The sequence below is a fragment of the Quercus robur genome, chromosome 8 (assembly GCF_932294415.1).
Source record: "Quercus robur chromosome 8, dhQueRobu3.1, whole genome shotgun sequence".
NCBI lineage: Eukaryota > Viridiplantae > Streptophyta > Magnoliopsida > Fagales > Fagaceae > Quercus > Quercus robur.
The window spans coordinates 65282191-65306650 of record NC_065541.1 but is presented as its reverse complement, the minus strand read 5'-3'; the positions used below and the strand labels follow the sequence as shown (position 1 = coordinate 65306650).

Below are 24460 nucleotides of genomic sequence, written 5' to 3'. Positions count from 1 at the left end.
AGTGGCATTTAATGCGCGCAGCGCCCCAAGGAACGCTACGGACAAGATGGCTTAGGCTCAATATCCAATGCCACCTGTAACCATGGGATTAAAGGAGTCTCTAGAAGGTGCACCTCGAGCATTGGGACGCCAGAAAGCACCACGTAACCATAAACTACGTAAATACCCTTAAGATTATGGGCCAGGTAAATTCGCGGTCTAGGCCTATTCTGCATGGGGGCCCAGGGGCCATGGCCCACACCGAGGAATAATTGTTGCCGAGGACAACTTGCTGCTCGGCACCTCGTGAAATACCTGAGAAAAAGGAGAAACTGAACTTAAAGAATCTTGGACAGAACCTAGGCCTTGTGTGGTCCTCGGACCCAAGCCTATGGGGAAACCAAATGCTGAAAAAATCTAAGTTTAAGACAGAACCTAGGCGCTATGAAGTCCTCGGACTCAAGCTTTTTGGGAAATCAACTGCTCGGATGGAGAAGTTTCTCGGCTCAAATACTAGAAAAGGTTAAGGTCAGTATGCTCAGGAGATGACGAAACGGCCTGATGATCGTTAGCCTAAGGAAACTACTCATTGGGAAGGTGACATGTCCTCGGATAGCTACTTCTTACACCGTATCTAGCACTTAGCCCCCATCTTGGCTAATTTAAGGTGAGATTCGTCCCTCACTGGTCGGCTTTGCTATGTTAAATAATTTTATTAAAGTCATGGTGACACCTTTTTTGTTAGCAAACATTTTAGCCTTAGTTATTATTGATTCACATATTATATTACGGCGCCGAGCAGCGTTGGTAAACTTGTAAAAGCATAAAAACATAACATACAAAATAAATGAATAGCAACTTTATTAATATGGAAAATTGTTACAACGTACAAAGAAGGGCTTGAACAAGCCTATACAAAAAATGAATTGTCAAAGCAATACTAGTATCTGCAATACAGATAAGTAAATAGTCAGCTGCCTTTCAAACTTGCCTTCAAAGCTTTTCCAATCTCTGCCTCAGTACTGTTCGTATCAGGAGAAAAACCTTTTTAGAAAAAATAAAGGAGAAGGAAGAAGAATTGGAACACATGGAAGCACTTTAGCAAGCTCTTGTCGCCGAAGAGTGCAAAGGAAGAAGATGGAGGAGATGAATGAGGAAGATGGAAGACATGAGCAAGAGAAGGAGGAGAAGAAGAGGGAAGCAATGAAAAGAAAGTAAAAGGAGCAAAAGAGGGAAAAGGAAAAGCACCAGGATGGATCTGGTGGGGGAAAGAAGAAGAAAGAAAAGTAAAGGGTGGTGCCAGTGAGCGAAGAGAGGAAGAAGCAGGGGCATTTAGTCCCTGCCCCAGTCCTGACTCCTAGCACACCGGTACCACATTAGATATGCTCATGAGAGAGCGGGTGGTGATGATGCTGTGTGTTCTCGGCTCAGTCACGTCGGAGGTGCAACGTGACGAGTTCTTGCTTCGGATTTTGGCTGAAAGGTAGGCGAGATAAATCTTGAGTCTCCGCCACCCTTGCCCCGATCGAGCCATCTCGAGCTTAGCCAGAACAAGGTATTTTTGGAAGGGAGAAAGTTTCTTCATCACCTATGACTGTGACGGACGTATTCCGAGTCGAGGTATAATCAGAGGGTAAATGTGAATGCTAGGAGGAATCTAAGGATTTCAGTTTTCTGGGGGATTAAATGATTCACATATGAAAGAAACAACTCATGTCCACCCTCTTTATATAAGGGACGAAGAGGATGGCCTTAAACGTGTTCTGATCTTTAAGGAAATCTGCCAGCAAGAATGCGACTGTTCCGCTCCCCCACGTTATCAGTAGCCATTGAATTTGAGAGGCCTCGTGAAGGAAAGACATTAAAGACCTACTTCAGGTAGCCAAACGGACAGAACGGATAAAGGCTAAATCAAAAAGGATATCTCGTAGATAGGAGCGTTTCCTGGGCATTCGGATAACTGCCAACGCCAGGGAAGGGTCGAATTAAATGAGCCGTAATAAAGGCTCGGAGTTACCAAAACCCCCCTCTCCAACCAAGAGGCCGGACAGCAAGGTTTTGAGGGGCTATTGTGGGGTCCAATAATTGACGGGCCAGGCCCGTTTGCTGATGAAGGGTCCAAAGGCCTAAGCCGAAAAAGGTCATGGCCAGAGTTCAAGAATAGTATGGCCCAATTGGCCCGGAGAAGCAGCCGAGGACAGTGCAGTCCTCGGCTGACCCAAGAATAAGGGCAGAAAGGTAAAAGGACGTGCTTGAAGGGAACTCTAAAATATCTAAGAAAGGCTTCCTTTGCCACCTTCTCCATGCATATCTCTGCGCCTAACAGAACCTTATCCAGTAACTTTATCAATAACTCTCAACGACTTAGGTCTGGGACTGATGGGACAAGTATCAGTCTTGGAAAGGTCGACCCTACACGTGGACGAAGGAAATTGAACGCATGCTAGTATAAAAGAAAAATATGTAACCTAAAGAAGGGGGCTCCAGTCCCACGGAACAAAAAAGGAGGCGTTCCAGAGGTAGATATACCGAACCATATATGAGCTCCTTAACAAAACCACAGCCGGGTAAATACGGCTTAGCCTTTCAATCCCACTCTCTACAAATGATATTGTATGGGCCCATTTACGTGCAAACCCAACTCAACTGCGGTTTAACGCGAAACGTGTCCCTACAGTTAGTATATTTGTTGATTGAATTTACTGTGGTCAATATTTATAGCTAATAATAAATATGTAACCTGTGAGGTAAGAGCATTGTAGCATAATTAGTGGGTAATTTTTAGTATTTTCAAAAGAAATATTCAAGATTCAAATCTGTAATTTATATTGAAAATTGTAATTATAAAATTATCAAAATAATAATAATAAACATGTGAAGCTATTTCTATCCCAATTTACGGATTGAATTTCAACTTGTGCAATACCAATCAGAGGATCTTGATTCAAGTATCCAAAAATTGAGATTCAAAAAAAAAAAAAAAAGTTAACTTTCTAATTTTTTTTTAATTGTTTATCTTATTTATCTTAGATCCAGACTCAAGAGAAATAAATTAGCTTTTTAATTTTAAAATTCAACCTTGGTTGTTATTATCTCAATTCTTAGTTTATCACCTTAACCATGTTTTAATTTTTAATTTTTTAAATCTTTTATTTATATTTATAGTCATTGCATAGTAACAGCACGTCTACAGTTGTGTCTCTAGCAACACTCTTTAATGGTACTAGGCAACTAGCTATTGGAGCAATTGGACTCCGAGACAACTATTATATAGCATAAATAGACAGATTTAGCAAAACAAAACCACCCGAGTCAATATCTGCGAAACCTACTAATAACCAACCAACTACCAACTTTATGTCATTCTCAAAAAAAAAAAACAAACTACCAAGTACCAACTTATGTGGCTCTCAATATAGCGAAGGTGAAAAAAACCCGAAAAGGACATGCAACAAGCCAACAACAATGTTCAAGAAAGCAGACCTTTGACTAATGACCTTTGACTAATAACTCGAGTTGGAATTATCATAAATAAATAAACTTTTTTTTTTTTGGAAAAATAAATAAACTCTATTGAGTTTTTTTTTTTTTTTTTTTTTTGAGAAAATATAAACTCTATTGAGTAGGAAACCTAATTTAACATAGGACCTTCTTCTATAATAATCAAAAGCCCGAATTATTAATTTTGATTAATTAATTATTAAAAAAGTTTCATTTAAGAATCACTTATGATAGTTGACGGAACTTTTGGATGCTGTTCTTTTTTCTTTCTTTCTTTCTTTTATATTAAAAAAAAATGATTATTAGAACATTCTAATTAAATCAAAAAGGATTAACAAAGACATATCAGGCTGCAGTAACGTACCAGCATGAACCTCAGAGGAGGAGAGCATACATGATACACCTCATTAGCTTAATTAGAACATTCTAATTAAATCAAAAAGGATTAACAATACTCATCAACACAAAATTGATTACTAATAATTAACAAGAAGTTTCAAATCCTTTGATCGCTACACACGACATCCCAATCCCAAATACTCCATAAATAGTTTCAAATTCTTTTATCACTTGCTTATTAATAATCCCAATAAATATTGTCTCTTACAATATCAATCGCCTTGCCTTATTGATGGGCTTTTTAGTTTAACAACACATCGTCACCAAAACTTGGTGCCTAAGAAAAAGGGGAAAAAAAGTATTTTGATCTTTTTTTTTTTTTTTTTTTTTTTGCTATAAAAATTTCAACGTCATTAGTCAATCCGCGCTCAGAAATCCCGCAAGTAAATGGGTGAGACCACGGAGACAAAGAATGTGTGAGCCTATTTTGGGGGAAAAAAATGAAAAAAAAATTACAACAGAGTCTTGAGAAAAGTGTTTGCTGGTCCTTGGCTTCACCAAGAGGGAAGGGATCTCCTGCATTAGACTGCATGCATGAGAGAATTACCGCCAAGCAAGAGACTTCCTGAGTTGTAAAAGCCACAAGGCTATCTGCATTCCAAAGAGTCGAACTTCCAACAAGATTTCATCCAAAAAGACATTCAACCAACATAATAATGATTTATTTTGTAACGATTTCGCCTCAATGACTGCCTCAGACGAGACTTTTCCAATGATTAGGAATGTCTGAAGAGAAGATGCCTGCAACTGCTCAATAAACATTTCAATTAATATAGTACAAGATTTCACCAAGCAACACAAATTAGAAAAATTTTCACAGAAGATGGTACAAGTAATAAAGAGAAAATATTGCATGAAAATTGAAAATCCTCTATTCTGCATAATAGATTTCTTGCCCAAGGTTATGCATGAAAACTTTTGACAGAATTTTACAGAGCTGTACGGTAAAAGGACATTTAAATGAGTGAATTAACCAAGTCAGACAAAAGCTAAAATCTAACCAGTCAAAAAGACTGCCATGAACTGTGACTAACAATGCTGACCAGAGATAAACTGCAACTATGACTAAGCTCCTGAATTCAGACGAAAAATAGAGTTTATATAGTCAAAACCAGATAGTTCGAAATCATTCTTTTGTTTGCTTTGCCTTTGGCTTCATTTTTTGAATTTAAGTTCTTCTACCAAACAGAATGCCTTTCATTGGAATGCCAAAGATCACTCAGCATAATTAAAATAAGGGCAACAAAGAGGTAGAAAAATATATGATACCAGAGAACTGTTAACTGCTCGTAAACAATCATTTGTCTTCAGCATTAACAGAATTACACGCGGCAGTCTCCGCAGGAGTTCTGAAATTTGAGGGAAATACTGAGAAGCATACATCTGAAAGAAAGGGTAGGTATAGTTAAACAATTAATAACAACTATTACGTTAAAAAATATCAACCGCATCTAAGAATGAGCAGAGCAATGCTTCACATCATAGCATGTCCCAATTAACAAGCTAAAAATAAATTAGAGAATAGCAAGAATATATGGTACATAATTGCAGATCTTTTTTTCTTTTTTGAGAGAGAGAGAGAGAGAGAGAGAGAGAGGGGGGGGGGTAAGGAAAGAGAGAGAATCAGCAAAATAATATGTAGGAGCATGTAAATCTTGCATGAAACTTTAGAACTGCACACAATGATTCCTTGGACAGAAGATCACCTGTAGCTCTGAACGGTCACCATCATTGCTTTTTATGACCAAATGATCAACAGATGGGTCAACAACCTTATTCCATGGCCTCATAGTAAGAATTCCTGCAAATAGTGCATATAGATCCTCCCCAGCACCCAATTTCACACAATTTTCCTTTATTGCAGTAGCATCAGCGAATATTAATGCCTGTACCAAATATTTAAACAAGAAAAGAAGCAAGTTGCTTAAAAAAAGGAAACAATGGCTGAAGAGTGGAAGACACCTTTTAAGCAAAGCAATGATTTACCTTCCAAAGTGCAGCATAGTTGGCTCTTGTATGGAAGTCAAGTTCTTTATACAACCCATGGTCTAGAATTATCAACTGTGGTTTTCTTTTTCCTGTATATGAGAAGGGAAGTACATAAGAAATACTTAAGTATATGTCAAAATCACAGAACTCTGAGAGGGAATAAATATGAAAAATTGTAAAACAAAAAAAAGTTACACAATTGAGGGTGGAGACATGGAGTAGATCAGATTAAGGGTTTTAGAATGCAGTACCGTACAGTTATTGGTGTATGAGACAATTGCGATAAATAGCATCTCAAGTTTTGACAGGCAAAGTGGCAAAGCTTTACTTTTTAAGTATTTTCTATTTAGTTTTTGCCTAACGTAACCATTCAAGTTTTACTTCACTATATGAAGTAATGAGAGATTCCATGATTATAAAAAAATAATAAAAAATAAAAAATAAAAAAAAGGGCCATGAGAGATCCTAAGGAGACTTCAATTGTCATGTATTACAGAAGCATATGAACACAAACCCTTAGAATGTTAGGCTAGTAAACAGGCTGGCAATCTATAGAATTAGGTGGGCTTCCGCTGAATTTTATTTATTTATTTTATTATTTAAAATAAAAAAAAAATAAAAAGACAGCACCTTGGTGTGAATTTTTCTTCTACAGGAGTATCACTGAGATGAAGATTCATTTGCTGAGTCAGCAGATCATCTGAACATTGTAAGGTTTTCAGAACAAGTGCATTACATTTCTACATGTTTCAACTCAACAAATTTTTTCTTTTTTAAATTTTGGATAATCTATGTGGGTTTTGTTTCTGTTATGACTGGAACACACGCATAAGTAATGTGGAACTCACCATAAACATCAGATGGTTGGAAAATCAATTTTCTAAGGAATTACAAGGATGCAGCTGAATCCATTTTTTCAGCAGATTCTACTTGTTCACAAATTTTCTACAGCTTTTTTGTAATATAATATCACAAAAGGGATGATATGCCCACAAGGAATGTAATAATTTGGTGCCAAAATAGTTACCATCCCAGTGGGCTTCTGTTAAGGCTAGGCATGTTTACAGTTGACATGGCTAATATATATATAATCAGAACTAATGCCTTAAACAGAGAAGCCTCACCCAGAATGCTCCTTTTGGTGGAAGGCAAAGGGCGAACTAGCAAGTTGGCTGCATGGGGGTCACAATGCACAAACCCATGTTTGAACATCATCTCAGCGAAAGCTTGACTAACCTGCATAAAGTACATTAAAATCTTTTTTAAATTCTACTGTGTGGTTTAGGCCTTTCAACAACTATCTTAGCCATATTTTCATACAACTAACACATCAAACATATATATGTTCTATTATATGTAGATACCAAACACTTTCCCAATGCAATATTCTATTTGTCTCATGTCTGCGATGTATGTAGTCAAAGACATGAAAGCGCAACTAATTTATAAAGACCTCCAAATGAGCCTTAATAGTATACCATTAGTCAAGACCCCTACATCCAATTACAAATGTAAGTTATGTGACAAAATTAAGTTAAATTACCAGGGTCAATCAACATCGGATTAAGGAGATGACATCTCTATATGTAAGTCATTCTTGATATTGGAAAGGGCAATTTCTTCAGTCTTTAACCTCTTAACAACTACTCTTTACATCTAATACATCATCCATAAACTTACTAATTTTGCAACTTCCTTTGGTTGAATTCCAAGTCTTTGAATGGCCTTCACATCATTTACGTGTGCACCATCCATAAATTCCATCGTTAACAACTTTGAGGTACTTAAATTCCAATACACCTTTGGTGCATATACATAGTCCGCAATATGAGGAGATTGCTTCCGGAAGTTGTCCAAGCATTTCTCACTGTTTTGTGCCTCAACCAAAAAATCCAGTTCCTGCTGACCATGATATCAATGATCAAATGACTATAAAGCTACAAAAGAATATTAGATAATAGCACGATTTGATAATATATGAGAAGCAACAGATGGGATTCTTTCCTAATGGTATGTTACACATGCACCCACTAGTTCTCGAACTCACAACCGCACCTTACACCTTGCTCTTACAAGGGAAGGAGACGGATGTTTAGATTTAAAAGACACTAAGGTTCCACTTTCATCAATGAAACATTAAGATTTCAAGCAAAAATATTTAGCAAAAAAAACACCAGCGTCATGTTTGGCAAAAGTTTAAGTCATGTCAAATAAGAGGTAAAAGTTATCTTGTTCGAACTTAGCCATCAAATTTCCATGGCTTACCAACACAATGTTCTTATAAATAATAGCCGCATCTTGCTATCAGCTGATATGTCTTTGTTACCAAATGTGTTTGAAAGTAATTAGTGAAAGTTCATGATATTAAGTTGAAAACAAACAAACTACCTTCATTCAGATGCTTCAAAAAAAGAAATTTTAGGATGACCACCTTCTAACTCAACTGGTAAGCACATCCTAGTGTTTCTAAAGGAGACATCCAAGGTTCAAATCCTCCCTCCCCCAATTATAGAATTATCAAAAAAGATAGTTTGAAACTATGGCAAAATATTTAGAACATGAGCTGAGAGAGTTAGGTCAGATGCCTAACAAGTCACAATTCATTTGCAATAGGAAGACAGTATAAGAAACAGAAAGAAAACACAAATGTGTATAATCATTATATTTTTTGAATGTTATAGAAGTATACAATAAATACTGAAAAAGAATTGCAGTGGTAAAGCAACTTGCCTTGGGTACACTTTCACGCATTTCATCAACCAACCACCTGCAGGCAAATGTCAAGAAGACTTCAGTCAGTGCCACCAATTCAAGAGCAGACAAAATCCTACTCAAAAGGACATGCTTAGGAAATTTTGATACATCTTAACGTACATAGAAGAAAGTATCTATATCCTTGAGTTTTACCAATTTTGGCATGCACATAATCGTGTATCAATGCCAGGTTAGAGCATACTACCTAAAGGCCATTGACGGCCCAAGATTTTTAAATATGCAGAAGTTTTTGTGGTTGACACCTATATGGTCTCTATCTAATTTTCTAGAACCATGGAAAGATACCCAGCAGGCAAAAGAGCAATTATCAAAGTACCTGTAATCAAAAGAAGGAAAAAATCGATGTATGGTGTTCACAATCATATCCACAGTGGCATGATCTGCAGCCGCAGTATCGGTCATGTGAGTGTGCTGGACCTGAATATGAGAAATTATTTGGATATGGGAACCTAATCCTCATAAGAAATACAACATGTCTCCAAAATAATTCTACATGAAAATTTTGGCTCCAGCTATCACTAATAAATTCTTTTTAAGAAAATGTCAAAACAAATGAAACCTTCACAGCAACTTTCTGGCCATCAATCGTGCGAGCAACATGAACTTGTGCAAGGGAAGCGCTTGCTATTGGAGTAGGATCAAATTCAGAAAAAATCTGTGGATGAGAGGGCTCAATTAATAGGGCTAATATTGTGACTTTACACAAAATAACTATTAAATCACAAAAAAGACTAATTATTAAGACAAAAAAAAAAAAAAAAAAAAACCTGTACGCACTAGAAAACATCAAATCTAATTTTGAATGGAATAACTGAGAAATAAGTTCATAAAAAAACTGCCCAAAAAACCAATAACACATACTTTATCTGGTGACTCTCCAAGCTCTTTCTTGATCACTTGGCACACTTGATCATATGAGGAAACTGGACATCTATTCAACATAGACGCCCTCAATGTCTCTACGTACTCCTGAGGTACCAAGTAATCCTGTATAAAGATAGAATCAGTATCGTCCAATAACAAGGTTAAAATGCACTTTACACCGCTCTAATTTTGAAGTCACTTCTGAATCGGTCTCTTAACTTTTTAAACTTGCAATTTACACCCTTCGCTATTATAACGATATCAATGTGCCCCTTCCATCATGGTACATCACATTTATGCAATTAAATCGCCTAAAAACGAAGTTACTTTGAACGGCAACGTAATTTACACCCTTGAATATGAAAACAACTTCAATGTGCCCCTTCTTTGCCATTAACCCACCTAAAATATGAAAGGGCACATTGACAATGTCGTTTTTGATAATTCAATAGTTACAATGGGAGAGACAAAATTTGAACTCTAGACACCTCCGTTAGAAACACTAGAGAGTGTCAATTGAGGCTTTTGGCAAAAGCCAATCGATGTCGTTTTTTTTTTTTTTAGTGGGTTGCCTATGTTTTCATATTCAAGGATGTAAAAATTACAAGCTTTCATAGTTAAAGGGACTGATTTAAGAAGCAACTCGAAATTTAAAGTGTAATTTAAAGTGCAGATTTAACCAAAACTTAATTCTAGCTTGTTCTTGTTTCTACTTTCTATAACAACAGAAACAGAAAAATAGAAATCCAATTAAAATTGATGAGAGCATACCATTTGACCAACATGTTGACCTAGTTTGATATAAATTCCACCATTTATAAAACAAAGCTCTTCAAGTTTACGCGCCGACCTAAGATGAACCTCATGTTTCACTTTTGATTTCTCAACACTTCCTTCATCCAGTCCCCACAGTGAATATTCATAATCTGATAGAAACCGCGCAAAAAAAATCAAATTTCAAATGTAAAAAAAATAGTGCAAAATAATCCAAAATTGACAATTCTAACCCTACCGAAGACGATGGAGGCGGCGGTGATGGAGTCGCGTACGAGGCGGACAGGGACGGCGGTGAAGAGCTTCAGCGCCGTCGCCGGATCGTCCGACTTGGCTATGGTGGCGCCGGCGCCACCGGCACACAAGGCGGTGGAGACCAACGCGAGCTTCTTTCCGGTGCGCCACAGGGCTCGCGTGGCCATTTCCACATTCCACAACTAACTCTCTAAGCCTTGGTGAAGTAAAAAAAAAGAGCGAAATCAAATTTGACTTTAGGTAGATAGAGACTACACTCTAGGTGTGGGCTACGAGTCGGGTTGATTTTTTGGGTGGGAAAGTTGGATCGAGTGGTGAATAATAGTACCTGCAATTTAGGTGATATGAAATTCCTGAAATATATGATAGTCAGCTCAGCCAGCAGCAGGGGCGGCTCTACGCTGATCTGGAAAATAATAATAATTATTATATATATTTAACAAATTTTATGAATTTTTTTATTTTTTTTAAAAAATTGTAACCTCCAAATTTTTTTTAGACCCAATTAGATTACATTCTTTTATCATATTCTTCATGTTTTCAAAATTTTAAGAATATTAAAGATCATTAATTATTTTAGTGTTATTAATTAAATATTTAAATTTTGAGTTTTTGTAATATAAAATTATATATAAAAAATAAATTTATAGATCAAATAGTAAATACTAAATAACATTTGATTGACACGTGCTTTAAGGAAATAAAGAATATGCAATTCAACAGTTAAAAAATGAACATAAGTAACTTTTTGTTTTGCTTGTATGTGATATTAGGGTTTAAGATGAAGCTAGCGGTTAGAGAATCCTTGGAGTTGGGCTAAGGTTTGGGATGAAGCTAGAGGATGGTGAATCAATGGAGTTAAGAGGACCTACTAGGTCCGCTTCACAACTCACAAGCAACCTACAATGGAGTCAGTCATAGAACCTGCAATAATGGATGAGTCCATCACAGAATCTTCCTGTTTAATTGTTTAATTTTTAAATTATGTTCTCAAAATGAAAACAGTTTTGATAGGCAAATAAGAGATCTTAACTCTTTATTTTGATAAACTCAACACGTACAACAATTTTATCATTCTATCTCACCATCATATTCAAAGACTTTTTTTATTTTTTTAGTTGTTGTTTCTTTTTCTTGTCTTTCTAGATGTGATTTAAGCATACAACAATCATCAAATAAGCCATCAGATTCATCTACAACCTCAAACCATTTTCTGAGAGGTGCCAACTGAACTTCAATGAGGACCATTTCCCATTACTATTTTTATATTACTTGTTTGTTCAAAATATTATATTTGGCTATACTTGACCTTGATGATGTAATTCCTTGGTTTATATATATATATATATATATATATATATTTTATATTAATATTACATATTTAAAAATTGTTGCCTAGCATATAAACCCCTCCTCCCTTTCTTTTATCACATGCCTCTTTCCTTTTAGAACATAGATGAATGTATGCTGAAAATTAATTTGATTTTTCTTGCATTGGACATTTTGTGCAGCTGATTGACTCGAGGCAGTCATTTATTGAGATTTTTGTTTGTGTGTTTCATATTTGTCCTCGTGAACACAAAGGATTTTTGTTCATTAATAATATCTATTACTTATCAATTAAAATATTTGTTTATCAAATACATTTGGCCGATACTAATTAATTTATAGTTGGCCACACTGTCTTGTGTTTGCTGGTAGCTGTATTTTTTTTTTAAAAAAAAAAAAAAATTTGAATTTGGATTTGTTTATTTATCAAGTAGGGATTGCAAAGTAGAAGAAGACGGACTAACCTTTTCTTTGAATCAAGCCAAACTGTATTTGAATGGCTTGAAATGTTTTGATCTATCTCAATCATTATATTCCTTCCCCATGCCTTTCTTTTTGTTTGAATTTATTGGTGAAAGAAAGAGCTATTGGTAAGATGTTTGCATTTCATTACTAACTTTCTTGAAGCTTTTCACAATTTTGAAGTGGAAACGTTTCCTATTTTGTTTCTCCTTGTGTTCTTGTGTTTCGTTGACCATTTTTGTTCCAACTATATCAAATTTCAAATTTATACTTCCCCTTTTAGATTGTTGACATTTATTTGTGTTGCAAGTTCCAAGGTAAGAGATATAAGTGTGTGCCGATATGCATATGTTCGCAAAATTCTTTTTAAGATTCTACTCCCATAATATGATAAATTCTAACAAATTTTTTTATTGTTGGTTTTTGCTTCAGGATAAAAGCTATAACTTTGCTTGGATTGAAAAAATCACTGGTATTTTTTTTTTCATACGAAATCACTGGTATGACTTTTAAGGCTTTTGTGATTTTCTTTACTTTTTAAGTGTCAGTAGCTCGACTTTAACTTGTAGTATTCTGATTCTCAAAAAAAAAAAAAAACTTGTAGTATTTGAACGTGAGTATACTTGACTTTTTGATTTGTACTGAATTAATTGTAGATGCGATGAAAGCTAACTTTGAGAGGCTTTTGTGATTTTCTTTACTTTTTAAGTGTCAGTAGCTCAACTTTAACTTGTAGTATTTGAACGTGAGTATACTTGACTTTTTGATTTGTACTAAATTAATTGTAGATGCGATGAAAGCTAACTTTGAGAAGAATCAGCTTTCGAGGGAAGAATGTGAGAGTCTCGGTCTAAAGAGAAAACGTACGTATCGCATACCTATACGCGATCGAAGTGTTGACCGCAATGCGTATAATGTACTTTTAGACGGTGTTGAAAATCGTCACTGGCTAATGGTTTTAAATAAGGCTTTTTAGTTTTTTCGATGAAGAAGTCTATAGTGATGAAGATGATGTATGGGACGATGAAGGCAGAAGTTACTATAAAAACATTATGGCAAATGAAGATGATTCTTTCTATTGGTTATGGTAGAGTTATTGGTGAGCATGCTCTAGCTATGGCATCTTGAAGTCGCTTAAGATGTATACGCTTGTCTATTACGCTTTTGTTTATATGTTGAAGCCAATTATGCCTAGCTATATATATGTATTTATCTCAAACCGTTTACTCTCTGCAATTAAATTATGCTTGTCAGAAGATCAACTGAAACCTCAACGAGGCATGTGTTTGATAAACATGGTAATAGAATGGCTTTTCCTAGAGAACGCCTATTTTATTAATTATTTGGTTGTCTTTGCTTGTATTGCACATTCTCTTTCCCTCAAACAAAATAAAATCCTCAAGTTTCTGCACTTCTACTATGCATTCTAATCACATGGTTGAATTTTAAAAGAAGAACCTAAGTAACAGTATCTAAGTTTTATCTTATATTTAAATATTTAAATTTGATTTAAAAAAAAATTATGGTGTTTTTTTCATGGGACATCCATAGAATCGGAAAAAGAACCTCAAAACTTATTATAGAACGAGCGAAGGTCAAAATCCCCATTCCTCTTCAATTTCGATCTCATCTGGTCCCCATTATCCATTGAAAGAATTAATATTGGAAATGTTGTAATACTTGAAAAGCACAATTATTGTTTTTTGAGTGAGTTGACTGTGTTTTCATATTCAAGGATATAAATTACAAGTTTTCATAGTTAAGGGACTGATTTAAGAAGCAACTCAAAATGTAAAGAGCAGATTTAACCAAAACTCAATTCTAGCTTGTTCTTGTTCTTGTTCTTACTTTCTATAATAATAAACAGGGTAAAACGCAAAATTGACTATCTAAGTTTCTTTAAATATTATTTTAGTCCTCTAACTTTGCTTTTGTTTATTTCAATCCTCTAATTTTCGAATTTAAGACTTTTCCATCAACTTTTGTTATATGTTGTGGTTAATTTTTCAATTTTATAAATTTTTCTTCAAATTTTTTAAATTAAAAAAATTCAATTAATGATTGAAAAATATTTTTCAGATTTTTTTTTCCAAAAAATTTTAACAAAAGTTTATGGAAAGGTTTTAATTGAATAAATTTGAAATTTAGAGAACTGAAATGAACAAAAGTAAAGTTAAAGCACTGAAATGAAATCTGAATAAAGTTAGAGGGCCAGTTTTGCATTTTAGCCTAATAAAAACAAAGAAATATAAATCCAAATAAAATTGATTAGAGTATACCAATTGACCAACATGTTAACCTAGTTTGATATAAATTCCACCATTTCTAAAACAAAACTCTTCAAGTTTATGCGTAGACCTAAGATGAACTTCGCATTTTACTTTTGATTTCTTAACAATTCCTTCATCCAATTCCCATAGTGAATATTCATAATCTGATTAAATTGAGAAAAAATCAAAATCAATTTTAAAAAATAATCCAAAATTGTTCATGAAAATAAATTGAACCAATAACTATAAGCTTGCTTCGGAATTGACAATTCTAATACTACCAAAGACGATGGTGGCAAAAATGAAGGAGTCGTGTACGAGGCAAAATAGGGACAATGGTGAAGAGTTTCGACACTGTCGCTGAATCATTCGAAGTGGCTATAGTGGTGTCAGCACCACCGACACATAAGGCAGCGGAGACCAATGTGAGCTTCTTTCAAGTGCACCACAGGGCTCACATGGCCATTTCCACATTCCACAACTAACTCTCTCTCTCTCTCTCTCTCTTGTAGGGCAAATTACAACTTATCTACCTGTAATTTTGCCGAAATTTAAGTTGTCTATCTGTGGTTTGAAATTTAACATTTTACCCACTTAAGGCTAGCTTAGGTATAGTTTTGTAACTCATTTTTGTCAAAAACATGGTTAAATATGTAATATTGCTTCACTTTTATGTTTCTCTCATCCAAAAATACATAAAAATACAATATCAAATAATAAAAAAAAATAATCCAATGGAACACTTACATCATGAAATTTCAAACCACATGTAAACAATTTAAATTTCGGTCAAATTACAAGTGAGTAAGTTGTAATTTATTTTTTATTTTTCTCAAAGCCTTGGTAAAGTAAAAGAGCGAAATAAAATTCAACTTTAGGTAGATAGATAAGGTTGGTGATTGCCGACTTGCCATAAAGGCTACATTCAAGGTAGATGAGAATGGGCTACGAGTCATTTTTCTGGGCGGGAAAGTTGGGTGGGTAATATTTATCTGCAATTAGGTGATGTACAATTCATGCAATGTATGATAGGTGGCCCAATAAAAATAAGATATGCCAATTAAAAAATGCCAAGTGGACAATACAACGCCAACTCAGTAATCAAATAATCTCATTCTTCCACTAAAATACTTGAATTGAATTTTCTGATGGCATTTTGTTCAGGGACATCCATAGAATTGGTTATAATGAATGAAGATGTGAATGTATAGTATGTATGCGGGCAACCTGTACATGCACATATGGAAGTGACGGATTTACAATTAGTAAAAATAGCCAAACTCTATTTTATGGCGGTGCTGTTTGGTCTCCTTGGCATATGAGGAAGAGCATTTGATTTGTCACTGAATTCTCCTGCACATGCATTTGCATTCATGCATATGCTCAGATAGTTGGTAGGTATTTATGTAATCTGTCAGCAATTGCTTGTGAATGTGTTTTTGCACAAGGACATCTATATACACTGATTTAAATGTGAACATGGGCCTAGTGTAATAGATGATGAACCGGTTAAGTTGGAGACTACTTCATGACAGTTCATGTTATTTTTTACATTCTTTCATGTTTTGGAGACTACACTTGAAGATGAAACATATTCAACTTTATACTCCACAAGCATTTATACTTGTGGAATGACCACCGCACTAAGGGTGTACGGTGGTGTATATCAATAGTTAAAAATGTGAACATGTACCTTGTGTAATACAAGATGAACTTAAAGAATGAGACAGAAGATTATCAATAGTTGTACCCATGTCAAGTTTTTATTTGTGAAGTATAAAGTGGAGTAAAAAAAGTGGGATAGAAGATTTGAACTCGTAATGGAATGACTTTTTCTAAAGAATGACTATTTTATTATTTAGCTGTCTTTTCTTGAATTGTTTCCTAAGAACATTATTCAATCCGATAGAGCTACACTAAGGCACTAACACACACATACTTGCAAGTTCTTTTTCCCTTGAATAAAGTAAAATCCTCAACTTTCTGCACTTCGACTATGCATTCTAGGAGTTATGTTTAAATACTTAAATTTGATTTTTTTTTTCTATGGCGTTTTGTTCAGGGGACATTCATAGAATTGGTAATAATGGTTGGGAATGTGTAGACTATATATAGTCTGTATGTGAGCATCCTGTACCAATGTACAAATGGAAGTGATGAATTTACAATTAGAAAAAAGTGCCAAACTCTATTTCTGGCTATTTTTGGCGGTGCTGTTTGGTCTCCTTGGCAGATTATGATTTGTCACTGATTCCTACACATGCCTTTGTATTCATGCATATGCTTCTAATTGTTTGTAGGTATTTATGTAATCTATTTGTGAATGTGTATTTTTTCATTTCACATTCACAAAATATGATTATTTTATAAATAAGGGTATTTTTTGGATATTTGATTTAAATATCATTTCATTTCACCATCTTTTTATAGTGTAATAAATGAATAGCTATAATTACTTGATTCTACATCATATTTCTTGTGATAATGATCTTAGTGACATGTAATCACCATTACAGTATAACAATAGTTTCTTAATTATCGTGTGATAATGTAAATTATGCTAATGAATGAAATTTAAAAAACCTAATTTATTATGTTTAAAGTTACTTGATATTATTATTTTATTAAAAGATCTCAATAACCAAAAGTCACCCAATCCCTAGACAACTTGAGGGATAACGGCTCTCCACTTTGCCCAATCCCTAGACAACTAGAGGGAGAATGGCTCTCCGCTCTAAAATTAAGCAGATAAAATAGACAATTTGAGGGAGAACGACTCTCAGCTCTCTAAAATCAAGCAATTTAAAACATAAATTACAGTCACTTCTACCCAAATTCCAAAGTTAAATTGAGTTCTTTAATTAGTCCAAATCTTTAACTATTTCTTTGAACCCTCTCCTTAAAAGGCACACCACAAACTACACGGTATCTTTTAAGTGACGGTGGAGCAAATTATACTACACACATTACATAACACCCCCTTTTAAGAAATGTGAGACAATTATTTATGTAATTTTTTTATAGAAACAAATGCATGCACACTCTCAATGGAGAGAAAATGTGGTCCTTACACAAAAGCACAATACAAATTTCACTCAAAACCTATTGTAACTTTTAAGGGAGTAGGAAGAGAGTTTTTTTTTTTTTTTTTTTTTTTTTTTAATTTACTTTGAGAAATAAAGTGCGGTATATTATGCACAGCACACCCTCTCTTTGAATCTGAATAATGAATTGATAACAAGTGTAACAATTAAAATTCAACTACTACATAAAGGGCGTATAAAATTAATTTATCTCAATTATTATTTGAATACGAAAATGTCAAGTTTTATTTTGTTATGGGCTTGTGGCCCTTGTTTTAGAAGAAAGTAATCGGGGTCACTTTTATTGAAAATGATTCGGCAAGTTGAGCCCAAGTGAGAGAGGATGGGCTATTTCCTTTTTGTAAATGATATGGGCTTTCATTTTATTAGACAGAGCATATGGGCGGTGTCCACAATTTTGCAAAAACATGAGGCTTTCTGAAAAAACACAACTTGTGCCCGTATTTACCGTTCGATTTCGTAGAGTGGAATAAATTATATCCGTCCGATCATCGAGACACACCCTAAATATAAATTATAAAATTCTCAAGACAGAGGCGGTGAAAGAGAGTGAAAAAAGAGAGAGGCGGTAAGAATCTTTTTTGTTTTTGTTTTGTTTTGCTTTTAGATATTTAGAATGAAATCAACTTATTTAGGGCAAAGGTCGCTGTTATAATTTTCGTATTTTGAAACCTTGTTGGTTTTGTTTGATCTGTTAGGGTTGGTGTGATTGTTCTGTTCTGTTCTAGGTTTTTTAAACCATGTAAATTTGTTCATTATCCTCTACAATAACAACGTTTGGCTTCGTTCTGTAATTTGATACCTTACTGTTTTAGTAAGCTTATGTATAAATCCATGTCATTTTTTAGGGCTTGTTGATGGTTTCACAGTTAGAGATGATCAAATACTTTAGAGATTTGTAATTAGTCACACATTAGCATGTATTTGTTTGGTTTTGCATTTTGTGATATTGTTGATTTTTCTGACTTTTCTGGCACAGGTAAAGAAGGGTGACGAATCCATGGAGTTGGAGAAGGACCAACTAGGTCCGCTTAACAAGCGATTCAAGCAGGACCCATCTCTACAGCCTACAATGGAGTCTGTCACAGAACCAGCAGAAGCTGATTCCAAGTCCATGTCAAAATGCTATTCCATCCTCAAAACTACAGTTCTTTGAAATTTTGTTGTTTCTTTTTATGTTTATTGGTTTGTTATCTTTAGATGTGAGCCGAGCATACAACCACCCTCAGTTCACTCATCAGATTCAGGTGTGACAGAAGCTGATCAGCTAGATCCCCATAAGCACAGCCTATCTCTACAGGCAACAATGGAGTCTGTAACAGAATCATCCGACTCCATTTCGGAGTTCCCGTAAATGCTAATATTCAAACTATGCTTATTTTTGTCTCTCTATCATTCCTACAGCTGTTTAATTGTTTTAATTTTAAATTGTGTTTTTGACATGAAAATGAATTAAAACAGTTTTGAAAGGTTAAATAAGAGATTTTTTTAACATTTTTTTTTTTTTTGGGTCATGTCTTCTCACTATCATATTCATTATTCAGAGACTTTTTTGTAACTGTTGTATTATTTATTTTTGTTTATTTTTTGTCTTTCTAGATGTGAGTTGAGCATACAAGAACCCTCAGATCAATCATCAGATTCATTTTTTTTCGGAAATGGTTCGTGCAAGATAGGTGTGACATAAGTTTGAGTCAACTGAACTTCAATTATCTTTGTCCTACTCTATTTCATCCTTCCTGGATAAATAAATTTTAACGTTTTTATTTGATCTGTTTTTGCAGCGGTTGAAAAGATTTTTCTCTCTTATCCTGACTGGAACTCGAAGGCAGTTCTCATGGAAAAGCTTAAGGATAGTGGGCTTGAACTAGACAAGGTTGCTCAGGATTTTGATAAGCTAACTCCACCAGAGTCTTCTAAAAACATTATTTTTAGGTTTATCCATTATGATGTGAGTTCACCATTTCCCAGTACATTCATCTAATTAATTTCCTCGGTTGATGTTCCTTTTATTTATTTATTTATTTATTTTTATATCAATATTATGTGTTAAAAAATGGTTGCATGGCATATAAACCCCCTCCTTTGTTTCTTTTATCATAGGCCTATTTCCTTTTAGAATATAGATGAATTTATTCAGAAAATTAATTTGATTATTCCTTCAATGGAAATTCTTGTGTGCTTGATTGACTTGAGGAATTCATTTATTGAGATTTTTGTCTGTTTTTCGCAATTGTCCTTGCGAACATGAAGGGTTTTTATTCATTATAATATTAACTACTTATAAAGAAATAATAATAAAAAAAGTTGTCCCTTATTACATTTGTCCGATGCTAATTAATTTGTAGTTTACCACATTTTCTTGTGTTTGTTGGTCACTGTATTGTTTTGTTTGAATTTGGATTTTTTATTTTATTTTATTTTATTTAGTGTCAATGATGGATTGGTAAGTAAAAGAAGACAAACTAACCTTTTCTTTGCATCAAGCAAAACTGTATTCAAATGGCTTGGAATTTTTTAATCCTTTGTACAGACTATGTCACTACTATCTCAACCATTTTCCTCTTCATTTGTGTTTGTTGGTGAAAGAAAAAGTCATGAAAATGATGTTTTCATCATTAATAGTTTTCTTGATGCTTTTCACAATTTTGAAGTGGAAACTTTCCTTGTTTTGTTTCTTCTTGAAATAAATCGATAGAAATATCTGCTCACTATGTTCTTGTGTTTCATTGACTTTCTTTGTTCCAACTATCAAATTTCAAATTTATACATCTTTTAAATTTTGACATTTATTTGTGTTGCAATTTCTTGTCATGGAAAGTAAGGCATAAGTCTTTTTAAGATTCTGCTTTCATAATATGATAAATTCTAACATTTGTATTTTGGTTTTTTGCTTCAGGATAAAAGTTATTCCTTCGCTTGGATTGAAAAAATCACTGGTATGACTTTTAAGATTTTTGTGATTTTCTTTACTTTTTAAGTATCGTTATCTTAATTTCAATTTTTTTTGCTAATCTATTTTAATTTCAACTTAACCCATAGTATTTAATGGGGTGTAGAGGCTGTTCGATTCTCTGTCAGGGTGGTTGTCCCTCATGAATATGACTCCCTCATGTACATCTTGGGTTCCCTCCCATTCAAAACCCTCATGGCTAACAAATAGACACGTCAAATACAATTTAAAGTATTATTTGAATGGGGTGCAGATGGTGTTCCGTCCTAAGTTGTTTTTGTTTTGATTAGGGAGAGGCCTTTTCTCCGCGGGTCTGAACTTGCAATGCTCAGTGGACAGCGATGGTGTTGGGGAGAGAGAGAGAGAGAGAGAGAGAGAGAGAGTGAGGGAGGGAAAATATTCATTTGACGTGTCTATGTTTTTATCCATTGGATTGTTTATTTCTCAAGTGTGTTTTTTCATCTTAATGAAAATGTGAGGGGAGCCGGGCCCATTTACAACCACCCATTCCTTCTTTTCTTGACCATTAAAGAAGTACCATACGATACTTGGCTCTTGTTGTTGTGTATCTGTTTTTTCCATTGTGTTTAGGAAGCATCTATTAATCTCACAATGATGGTTATATTTTACTCTTGAGATTTTGATTATTTTCAACATAATTGTGATTGTAGCTTACTTTGATGTGTGCTGGATTAATTGTAGATGCAATGAAAGCTAAACCTAGGAAGATTCAGCTTCGGAAGCATAATGGTAGGAGAAAATTTAATTATGCCATACCTATATATGATCCAACCGTCGACAGCGATGCGTTTGATCTAATTTTAGATGACGTTGAAAAATGCTACTGGCCTATGGTTTTAAGGAGAGTTCTTCACGATGATGAAGACTATGGAGACAGCTATAAAAGTGACGAAGATTATATTGAAGTTGTGAATGAAGATGCTGTTGAAGTTGTGAATGAAGATGCTGATAAAGATGTGAATGAAGATGCTGTTGAAGACGAAAATGAAGATGCTGATGAAGATGATGATTATGAAATCAAGAATAGAGATAGATTTGACTTGCAAGAAATCAGAAATGAAGATGCTGTTGAAGACGAAAATGAAGATGCTGTTGAAGACGAAAATGAAGATGCTGATGAAGATGATGATTATGAAATCAAGAATAGAGATAGATTTGACTTACAAGAAATCAGAATGAGAATGCGCTTTAAACCCAAAAAAAGCTATAAAGAAGATGATGACGATGACGATGATGAGGAGGAGGAGGAGGAGGATAACGATGACCGCAAATTTTACGATCCATATTTTTAGCATTACCATTTTAAACAATGTTGAAGGTAATTATGGTAGAGTTTCAGCTTGAGTTAAATTTGTCAATGAAGATTCTAATGATGAAATTAACTATGAATATGAAAGAAGGAGAGGCTTGAAGTGGCTTAAGATTTACATTTGTGTATTATGCTTTTGGTTCTGTGTTAGAAGCTAATTATGCCTAGTTAAAGAAATTTTTATTCAACCTCTCTAAGTTACTCTTTAGGTAATGTGGTGAAAGCCAATTATGCCTATTTCAGAAAATTAACTCAAAACTCCTGTGTGAGAGCTTGGAGCCGGGATTACTTAAGTTTTTTCCCTTAAACCTCCACAATGGCAGTGTTTGATACATTGTAATTAGACATGTGGTGATGGAATGACTCTTTCTAAACGGTCTTTTTCATTATTTGGGAAATAATCATTTTATTTTATTTCATTTTATGAATATTCTTTGAAATGATATGTATAAATTCGTAACCATAACTCATGAAGCAAATTCCTAACTACCCCTCACCCCCTAATTGCTACCAGCTCTCTCTCTCTCTCTCTCTAATGGTTCTCGCGTCACATTTGTTCTTTTTAGAAAATCTATATCCACTTTTATGAATATCTTGGTATCATGGTATTCCAATTCCTAATCAAAGGTTGTTTCTCTTTATCCCATTGGTTTAATTTGATTTGGTTAATAATTAGTATTTTTGCAAGTTACAATTTGATTTTTTAGTGATCCATTTAGATGTTAAAGTATAAGACTTTACTAGGGTTTTTTTTTTTTTTTTAATAATTTTTTTTAATCCTTTTGAGAGGACATATAGTGCCATTTATTCAAACAAAAGAAAAGGTTAGTCATACAAAATTAATTGGATAAGTGACATATTTTGTAATGTGTTTTCCTTCCCTCACTGCATCTCCCTCCCTTGGTCGAGTATTTCCTTTAATTTATAAGTATTATTGTATTTTTTGGTACTATTTATTAGTTCTATTGTACTATTTCAGCTACATTTTAGTTTTATTTATAGTACTTTAACTTTATCTATAATACTTTCAGCAAAAAGTTTTTAATTTTAGTTAAATAAGCTGTTCCCAAACGGACCCTAACTTTTACAATTGTAAAATATTCTGTGACATTTTCCATATATCCCACTCATTCCTAAAACAATTGTAATTTCAAGATTAGTCAATCGTTGTTTGCTTGGTTAATATTACGTAGAACTACCACTTTTTAATATATATATATATATATATATATATTAATATTTTAATACTCAGAATTTACAACATTAGTAAAATTATGACAAAAAATTGTGCGGTCTTAAATATTTTCCATAAAGAGAGGAAAATAAGGAAAGATAGAAAGATAATGTTACTTCACTTATGCCAATAGTTCTTCTCCAAAAAAACACACTTAAGCGAATAATTCATTCATGCTCGCTTTACTTTGATTTCTCTTGTTCTCTGAGTTTAACGTTTGAGTTCATTTGCATTATGAGGTGAGGCTCGGTGCACAAACAAGTGCCTTCCACCTAATACAATATGTAGGAGCTAGGTTTGTGCGCATAAGATTAAGATACCACCTTTTGGGCTTACATGCAATTGTTTCTTGACCTATATTGCAATTAATATTCCTGTTTAACTAAGCTAATCCTTTCTTGAAATCAATAACCACACTTCATGTTCACATGTTTATTTTTAATTTTTTATTATTATAGACTTTTTTTACAAACACTTCATGTTCACAGTTATTTATGGTTAATTAAACATTCAAGAAAGTTTAAGATTCTTGAGACTTTGGGCGATATTTCACCAATTATTGTGTGTGACACAATAAAGAGGAGGCATCTTTTGTGATCCACCCATGACCATAAGCTTCCTTATTCAAAAAATCATTATTATTTTGGTTGCTCTATTAATGCTAATATTTTATGTTGCATGGAATTGTGATAGATTACTTATTCCCCTTGCATTTGTGCCTCAGTGCTATCTATAAATTGTGATATCCTGATGGTTTATTGAAAGCTTATACTGAATTTTTTCCATTTAGCCTGTGAGAAAATTCAAGCATGAAAGAAAATCTGAAATGAAACTAAGAAAAATCTGGAAGAGTTCAGAGTGCTCTAATACCATGTGAGAATTTGATGAAAATTGTATTGCATTAATTGAATGAAAATGTACAATCAGAGGTATATATACAAGCTCAAGATGTAACTGACTTCCTAACTAACTCCAACTTATACAGATCCGTTCCCTCCAAAACAAACAGTATGAAATACACCTATCAGCTACTTACACGTGTCCATAAATATCACTACCACTTACTACTAACAGTAGACTACCAGGAGCATAAGAAACTAGAGGACTGAACTGCAGGTTGTTTATGCAGAATTAATAATACTCTTTTACTACTGCTGCTCTTTGTGCTTGTTCTGCTCAATTCAATTCTTCAGACAAGGACCTTGAATCATCCTCAAGTTGAAGCTTGTAGCTAACCCTTCT

The 24460-nt window shown here is 34.0% G+C and overlaps 2 protein-coding genes and 1 long non-coding RNA gene across 7 annotated transcripts; 2 read left to right on the top strand and 1 right to left on the bottom strand.

Moving 5' to 3' along the window:
* Positions 1 to 4028: 4028 nt before the first annotated feature.
* LOC126697724 (putative ABC1 protein At2g40090) lies at positions 4029 to 15108 on the bottom strand. 4 transcript variants are annotated; one of them, XM_050394808.1, is made up of 13 exons: positions 15089 to 15108; positions 10520 to 10728; positions 10279 to 10433; positions 9505 to 9630; positions 9203 to 9298; positions 8960 to 9060; positions 8599 to 8635; positions 7549 to 7767; positions 6993 to 7104; positions 5866 to 5957; positions 5586 to 5765; positions 5149 to 5262; positions 4029 to 4626 (listed from the first exon to the last, which is right to left on the bottom strand). In XM_050394808.1, exons 2-13 carry the CDS (start codon positions 10701 to 10703, stop codon positions 4423 to 4425), a joined length of 1620 nt encoding a protein of 539 aa, XP_050250765.1. In that variant the 5' UTR covers positions 10704 to 10728; positions 15089 to 15108; the 3' UTR covers positions 4029 to 4422. The 4 variants fall into 4 exon arrangements, with proteins under 4 accessions (XP_050250765.1, XP_050250768.1, XP_050250764.1 ...); XM_050394810.1 differs by lacking the exon at positions 15089 to 15108 and adding an exon at positions 4881 to 4952 and having other exon boundaries at positions 4480 to 4626; positions 10520 to 10875; XM_050394811.1 differs by lacking the exons at positions 10520 to 10728; positions 15089 to 15108 and adding an exon at positions 14627 to 14677 and having other exon boundaries at positions 10279 to 10298.
* A 3422-nt stretch (positions 15109 to 18530) lies between these two features.
* LOC126697721 (uncharacterized) lies at positions 18531 to 22102 on the top strand. Of its 2 annotated transcripts, none has more exons than XM_050394805.1 (6): positions 18531 to 18817; positions 18902 to 19051; positions 19301 to 19377; positions 19486 to 19652; positions 20601 to 20640; positions 21357 to 22102. In XM_050394805.1, the coding sequence occupies exons 1-6, from the start codon at positions 18702 to 18704 to the stop codon at positions 21965 to 21967; spliced, it is 1161 nt and encodes a 386-aa protein (XP_050250762.1). In that variant the 5' UTR covers positions 18531 to 18701; the 3' UTR covers positions 21968 to 22102. The 2 variants fall into 2 exon arrangements, with proteins under 2 accessions (XP_050250762.1, XP_050250763.1); XM_050394806.1 differs by having other exon boundaries at positions 18532 to 18817; positions 19301 to 19362.
* LOC126697723 (uncharacterized) lies at positions 20648 to 21283 on the top strand. The gene is made up of 2 exons (XR_007646246.1): positions 20648 to 21000; positions 21042 to 21283. It is a non-coding gene; the product is annotated as an uncharacterized LOC126697723 (long non-coding RNA).
* Positions 22103 to 24460: the final 2358 nt, after the last annotated feature.

Bases quoted from the DNA above. Each gene is read 5' to 3' on its own strand.
- LOC126697724 (XM_050394808.1), bottom strand. From the start codon at position 10,703: ATGGCCACGCGAGCCCTGTGGCGCACCGGAAAGAAGCTCGCGTTGGTC. The intron at 7,768-8,598 runs GCAAGTTGCTTT...CATGGTCAGCAG, and splicing joins TGCGTGAAAGTGTACCCAAG to GAACTGGATTTTTTGGTTGA. The intron at 7,105-7,548 runs GTAAGTTTATGG...TACTTTATGCAG, and splicing joins CAAAGGAAGTTGCAAAATTA to GTTAGTCAAGCTTTCGCTGA.
- LOC126697721 (XM_050394805.1), top strand. From the start codon at position 18,702: ATGGAGTTGGAGAAGGACCAACTAGGTCCGCTTAACAAGCGATTCAAG. The intron at 19,052-19,300 runs GTAAATGCTAAT...TTGTCTTTCTAG, and splicing joins GACTCCATTTCGGAGTTCCC to ATGTGAGTTGAGCATACAAG. The intron at 19,378-19,485 runs GTGTGACATAAG...CTGTTTTTGCAG, and splicing joins AAATGGTTCGTGCAAGATAG to CGGTTGAAAAGATTTTTCTC.